The sequence below is a fragment of the Penaeus vannamei genome, chromosome 4, assembly GCF_042767895.1.
Source record: "Penaeus vannamei isolate JL-2024 chromosome 4, ASM4276789v1, whole genome shotgun sequence".
Classification (NCBI taxonomy): domain Eukaryota; kingdom Metazoa; phylum Arthropoda; class Malacostraca; order Decapoda; family Penaeidae; genus Penaeus; species Penaeus vannamei.
Window position 1 is genome coordinate 17568284 of NC_091552.1, and position 7500 is coordinate 17575783.

Genomic DNA, 7500 nt, shown 5'->3' on the forward strand with positions numbered 1-7500 from the left:
GGGAGAGAGAGGGAGAGAGAGGGAGAGAAAGAGAGAGTAAGAGGGAGGGAGGGAGGTGAGAGAGAGAGAGAGGGTGAGAGAGAGAGAGAGTGAGAGAGAGAGAGAGAGAGAGAGAGAGAGAGACACAGAGAGAGAGAGAGAGAGAGAGAGAGAGAGAGAGAGAAATAGCGAATGTGTGCGTGTGTATGCGTGTGTGTATGCGTGTGTGTGTGCGTGTGTGCGTGCGCGTGTGTGTTATATGCAAGACTGCAGGTGTATTTGAGTATGTGTACACTCGGCGGCTTTTATTTACTTTAATAGATTCTATCCATTCAGCAATAAGGACAAATAATAACTTTAAGGTTATAGATAGATTGAATGTCTTTACATATTTATTGAATCATTTTTTAAGTTATTTCATTCTCTGCTGATATGGTTATGAATAATATTTGCAGTAAAAATAAATATCTCATGAAAGCGAATCATCACAGTGTACGGAGTAAACGCGCAAAACATCTACAGATAAATAACAGAACTGAAATAAATCGTAATAACACAAAGCAGATTTAAATGTGCATTATGAAGATAGATTTTAGCTAGACAATCAAAATATACCAAGAAAAATAAAATACGTCATATTAAAAACAATAAACAAAAGGCATCAAGAGATTTAAGAGAGTGCAGGAGGGACGGACGGCGATAAACACTTATAGAATTCTCGTATCTTAAGGCATTTTTTCAGCACAGTTTACGACCTTTTCATACTACAATATGTTGAAAGAATACAGGATATGTATGCCAATGTCGGTAGAGGAGGTATGTGTTTGTAATTATACAATTTATGTGATTTTGCCATATCTTTTACGTCAGGTTTTTGAGGTCTGTGGAAACTCCGAAGAGTCAATGGCCTTTATTATGATATATATTTGCTTTATCGTTATAGGAATTCCATTACAGGATGTACAATATTCGTAGTTATCTTGATTTATATGTTACGATTTTTATGAAGACAGCATGTTTGCATTTTATAGTGTCATATTAGTTATGTGCTAAGGTATGAGTAAAAGGTCCAGCTGAAGCATACGTAATGGATGCAATATTTTCCTATGCATTTAGGTGAATTCTTTTATGTTTTCTTATGGTTTTAGATGAATTTGCATACACAAGCAGTTTGATGTTATTAGTAATGCTGGTAATGAAACCAGCCATTCAAAATCAAAGTTTGTTTTGATATGTAGATTTTAAGCTTTTATACAATAAATATTCATGAGATTTTCATTCCTTCTTGTACTAAAAAGTATAATCTCTCATGATTGTAAAGATTACATGAGTAATTATCGGCCACTAATTGTTAAAAGTATCTTTAAATGATGAAGGAATGTAAATACATGTTATTATGGTTGTAAAAAAGAGATCATTAAATTGAAGAGTCATACTGTAGTAAATCCTATTATGGTCAAGATATTTTTAAACCGATGAATATGCAAAAATGTTTAACTGGCTGGAATACATAATGTGGCCATTCAGACTTCGCTGAACACATTTGTTGAAGTAAATTGTTTTGATTTTATTTTTATTTTGTTAGGAGAGATAGAGAGGGTTTTATTTCACAATATTTAATTGATTTTATTTAGGTTTAGATATGTTATTTTATGGAAATCAAAATCAGTTTTACTGCTGAAGAAAACAGACCTTAAAACAAATGACATGAAAAGAAACCAGTAGTTTTTAGGAAATTCAATCAGTTAACATAATATTTGCATGATAGAAAGAAATTGTTTTATGTTATTGATGTTTATAGTATGAAAAGAGTATTAACAACCCATGAAAAATATTAATCTAATTTTCAGTTTAATCCTCATGTTTTATTTACAATAATTATCATTCAATCATTACTAACCGATGATCAGAATTTTAACATGAACATATAATATTTAGCCTGTGTGTGTATTAATGTGGATTCTAATTTTCCAGTACCACATTGGGCAATTGTACATGATTGCCAGACATAGCTCTGAGCAGAGTGATGGGGGAGAGGGTGTGGAAGTAATTGAAAATGTTCCTCATACTGATCCAAGTCATGGCGAAGGACAGTTCACAGAGAAGCGTATTCACCTATCTGGGTCAGTGCTTATCTAATTCTCTTTTTTGTTTTGTTTGGAATACTAAGAGAGAATGTTAATACTTAAAGTCAGAAACTTATTTTTGTTTGTATGGAGTTTTTTAGCAAAAGATATGACATTATCAATAGGTTGTCATGTAAGAAAAGCTTTAATAAAAACATTACAATTCTCTTTTTAAATAAGTTCCTAATGGATTGCAATAGGTAAGTGAATAGAAGGAATATCATAGATTTTAGAGGAAGTAGAAAAAAAGGCGAGGGGAACTAATATATATGTTAGAAATAAGAATGGTACACTGGATTATTGTTATTGTAATTCTTTAATAATGGAATTACAGAAAACTTCCACCTTGGGCCAGAGCTTATGTTCCACGATTTATATACCTAACTGAAAAAGCCTGGAACTATTATCCATACACTGAGACAGGTATGTATCCCTGATTTAGGTTAAATCTATATATGAATTCTTTGTTTTCATAGCATTACTTCACATAGATATGAATATTGTAATCAGGGAATTTACTGTGAGTTTTATATAAAGGGCTAACTTTTCTAAAATCTACAGTAACTGATGATGGTGAGAAATATTTAAGTTTTGCATTTGATTATGATGGATATGGTATACTTGCATTTTAAGGAAAGTATATGTAAATAGTCTAATATATGTTTTATCTTTTTCATTGCTGTATGATACCTACAGAATACACAGTGAGTATTTTATATGTTCACTTTTAGTGCTTTTTGTTTTTGCAATTTTTAAGAAATTAGTCATAATTTTATGAGCTATGGAACGCAGATTGTAATATGATTGTGATAAAGAATAAGGTGTCACTAATCACTTTTGTCATGGTATGACTCAGATTTTCTTTGAATTTATTTTTCACTTCATATGGGATCTTGATGTCATGCTTATGTTAGGAAAGATATTTAAGTGCTAATTTCATGGATTTATGTTTTCAGTGCTCTGTCATTCCAAGGTTCAGTATCAAGATTCGCACACGATATGAGAATAATAATGGGTCTTCAGAAAATGTAAGTATAAGATTAGCTCTCATATAATTTCATTACATATTTTATCCCTTTACTTAATACTTAACAGATATGGTTCATGGATAAATATTAAAGTCTCATTTACATTTGTTACATATCTTTCCAGTGCCTTAATGTTAATGAGGAGGAGCTGAAGCAAAGAATAGTGGATCATGTAGATATCTTAACAGACCCAGTGGATGAAAGACACTACAAGAAAGAAGAGGCAAGTTGTACTTAAGTTTTAAATACCTCCCATTTCGAAACCTGAACTTCATCTTGGGAAATTTGAAACATGCATTTATACTCTATTGGAAAGATACATTGAATTGCCATCAGTCTATGTAAAGAAAGGATTTGAAAAACTTTTTTATGATAATGTTTCCTTGTATTTTTTTATTTTTATTTTTCTAAACTAGGATCCTGCCACTTTCAAGTCCGAGAAGACAGGACGAGGACCATTAAAAGAAGGGTGGCGTGAATGTGCTGAAGTTATAATGTGCTCCTACAAACTGGTTGATGTTTCTTTTCAAGTCTTCGGTTTTCAAACAAAAGTTGAGGAATGGGCCCAGAGAGTAAGTTAGTTTTTTCTTGGGGTTTGATGTCATTTATTGATGATCAACCTATGATATGCTGATGTAATATGATGTAAAGGCTTGCTTTTGCACTTTATTTCTTTTTCTTATGACAACCACTCTTTGTACTTATTTTTGCCATCCCTATATTATCCTCAGTATAATTCACTTATTTTAAATAATATTATGGAAATGATCGTAAATAAAGATAGTGAACATAAGATAGAGTGAGACATTCTTCACTAATGAAACTGTAAGAGGGCCACCCTGAGGAATGCCACAGTGAGCACATAAATATACTACTGCTGGTTTATGAAAATAATGTTTTTGATAATTAGGGGAATTATTGTAGGCTGGTAGATTATGTGGCTGCACTTTGTGGAAAGAAAAGTTTATAGGCCATGGTAAATCTTGGTACAATAACTGATGATCTGGGGAAATAAGAAAAAAATGAAATCTGTAAAGTAACCTAGCCCAATTGTCCAGGTTCTACATTTACTTTTAGTTTCATGGAGAAAAGAATATTTTTTTTCCCTTAGTTAATTTGTTCTTTTTCAGATGTAAAAACAGTTTTCAAATTGTTTGAAGGTGTAAATAACTGAAATTGAAGAAAATGGGTTACTTTTCTTTCTAACTTTCATTAATAATCATACTTAAAAAGTAATATGATATATAACAGTGCTCTTTTGCATATTTTATATTTTAGCTCCTATTTGATAGTTTTCAAAATACTGAGGAGTTGTAAAAACACCTAGTCAGACAACCCATAAAGGGGCTTTATGCCTTTTGAGAGCCTGTTATTCTTCAGGGGAGTAGCTAGGATCATACAAGCATACTATTGTTTATTGTGCAAAACGTAGAGCAGGCTTACCTGTGCCTGATGTGAGGATGTTATCCTGGCATGAGGGATAGTCTGCTACGATGCAGTAGGGCGTTATCCTGTCATCATTTGATTAACATCCAAATTAAAATGCCGTGAGGCAGGCAATAGCTGAGGATATTAATAACTCCTCCTCCCATGGAGCATTCTAGGACAATTTATTGTCAATTAGAAGAAAGAGCCAAAAGAAACACACTGGAAGGATTGCTTTTGACTGTTCAGCAGTATTAAATATCTTTCATATTTATTCATACCCATCATAGATATGAATTTATGTATAGTATACATATACACAAAAAGAATGGCTTTTGTACATAGTGGCAATTATGATCTTGATACACAAATTGAAAATCAATTTGGGGCTAAAGTATTCGTAAGGGAATCGTCTCCTTTTTTTTGGGGCCATTTTTGCCCTTCTTGCCGAAATTGAGTTTAATGCAGTTTCAAGAAGATTCAGGGCCTCCGATTCACCCCTGAGAATTTCAAGGCCTGTCCGCTGTTTTTTAGGTGGTAACAGCCCTTTTTGGTGTCAACCGAAATATATATTTTTTTCACCTTACCTTAGAAAATAGGCAATTGTGACGTAAGGATTACAGATGATAAAATAATGGGATTATTTTCTGAAAGCTTATTGAATTTCATGTAAGATGAGACCAACCTTAATTTTTTTGGAATGATTTAAAAAAATCTGGCAAACATCCAAAAAACAATATCAAAAATTTTTTCATACAAATAAATAAACATGATATGCCGCTCATGTGGAATATTTTATTTTCTATGTGTTTTCATCCTATAAAGTTAGTTTGATCTATGAGCAAAAGATTTCAAAAATAACCCCCCCCCCCCCCCGTCCATAATTTGAGTTCGCAAAAAAAAAATCCTGGATCCGAACCATGGTGCGCCTGACCACCAAAGTGCAATCGGTGTGTAAGTTAGGTTAAAACAAACCTTTGGTAAATATTTTATTAAAATGTGTTCATAACTTTTAGAAATATCAGAAAACATAAACAAAAAAACAAAAAACAACAAACAAGCAAACACACCAAGGGAAGTAACAATATAAATAAACAAAAGGTCATGGGATACACGAAAATGATCTATATATCCTTACATACCTTATATACATATTTCTACACTGCCCTGTACTTGTGTCTTGTGTTTTCATGAGAGTCCGAGTGTGAAAAATGGCTATGTGGCCCTGTTAAACACCTTGGATCCGCGGGTGCAAAGGCACCTGAGGCAAAGTCCGATGTCCCCAGGTCTAACTGAGAATGGGACGCGTGTGAAACCCATCTGACTGGAGAACGATAATTTTTTCGACCAGTATCATACGTTGTAAAACCCCATTAGAGCAACAATAATAGGTAAATAATAGTTATTTATATCACATACAATCATTTTGTACATGATTTCATATGTAAAATGTAAACAAAATGAAAAGGAAGAAGAACGCAATGTTTGGGTCCTTCACATTTTTATGCATAGTACACGCATTTTCAGTCCGATTTTAACATATCATGGCTCATTTTCTTGCTGAATAGTAGATCTATTACATGCTGCAATAAGGATTTGCAATATTTTCATGTGCGTTTTATAAAAGTGACATATATTTTCATTATCCCTTTTTAGGGCGTTGAGATGGTCACCTTTGTAAAATATTCACCCAAAAAAGATAAGGTTGGCTTCTAAAAATCTGCACATTATAGTTGAAACACTGTTCTATTCAGATATGGAATCAGAATGGCTGTATGATTTTTTTGGGATTTTAGAAAAAAAAAAAAAAAAAGGTCAATGTAGGCTTAGAGACACCCCATAACACTGCCACCCTAGAACACTATACGTAAGATTTTGAGAAACTGTTACTTGCTGGCAATGTCTACAAGGCTTTGGAATGTAGGTACATGATAGACAATTATGGTTTAGGAAGATTATGCTTCTCCCTTTCATTTTTCATACCAAAAAATGATGAAAAGAGAAAAAAAAACTTCAACGACCGTTATCTCGGAGGTATACTTATCAATGCAGAAATTCCATTCCAGACGCAAATTTAGTCGAAGACGAACGTATTGTGGCTCATTCTGTAGATAAAATATCTAGATGTAGAAAATGGATTTAAATTTTTTTTCCTGTGCTTCTTGTAAAAGTGATATATATATATATATATATATATATATATATATATATATATATATATATATATATATATATATATATATATGAAAAAAAAAGTCTTTTTCGGATACCTGCTAGTCGACTCTGTAAAATATTTCCCCCCCAAAAACAAAGTTGAAATTGAAAAAAGTGCTTCCCACATTCCCTAAATAAAGGATGATTCTGTAAAATGAAATGATCAGAATGACTGTGCGATATGTCTTGGATTTTAAACAAATATTCTGCATTGGCCAAATTTTAAAATTTTTCTTCAGATTTTTTTGTTTTTGTTTTTTGACTATTACTCAAAAACTGTTAGGCTGATTTCGAAAAAAATCTACCACAGAGATCAGGCTAGGGTCTAAATTAAAGGGTGTGTTTCATGAAAATTGGCATGAAAAATCGAAAATTCTAAAAAAAAGGAGACAATCCCCTTAAGTTAGTCCCTTTGATGATGATATAAGGCTTAGTTTATAAACAGTAAAAGAAAATTTAAATGAAAATAAACTTGAATGAAATGAGGAGATGATAACATAAAATCAGACCAAGTGAAGCAATTAAATATTGTATTGGTAGTCCCTTGAATGCTAATGTAAGTCTAAACAAATAATGTAAAAAAAGAATAACTTAAGATAGAGGCAAATGAATCAATAAAATCTTCCAGGCCATAAGGAACGTTCTTCTCTTGGGGCATCGACAAGCATTTGCATGGATAGATGAGTGGCACGGCATGACAATAGAGGATGTGCGCCAGTATGAGATAG

The 7500-nt window shown here is 32.5% G+C and overlaps 1 protein-coding gene across 1 annotated transcript in view; it reads left to right on the top strand.

Moving 5' to 3' along the window:
• The first annotated feature begins 336 nt into the window (after positions 1-336).
• The window catches only part of rdgBbeta (cytoplasmic phosphatidylinositol transfer protein 1), an 8048-nt gene continuing 884 nt past the window's right edge, over positions 337-7500 (top strand). Inside the window, exons 1-8 of the mRNA XM_027364359.2 lie at positions 337-795; positions 1954-2102; positions 2440-2528; positions 2802-2809; positions 3062-3133; positions 3258-3356; positions 3550-3705; positions 7401-7500. The exon at positions 7401-7500 is cut by the window's right edge and continues 44 nt beyond it. Of these exons, the coding sequence (XP_027220160.1) occupies positions 751-795; positions 1954-2102; positions 2440-2528; positions 2802-2809; positions 3062-3133; positions 3258-3356; positions 3550-3705; positions 7401-7500 (718 nt within the window). The 5' untranslated portion in view covers positions 337-750. The remainder of the gene's footprint in view (positions 796-1953; positions 2103-2439; positions 2529-2801; positions 2810-3061; positions 3134-3257; positions 3357-3549; positions 3706-7400) is intronic.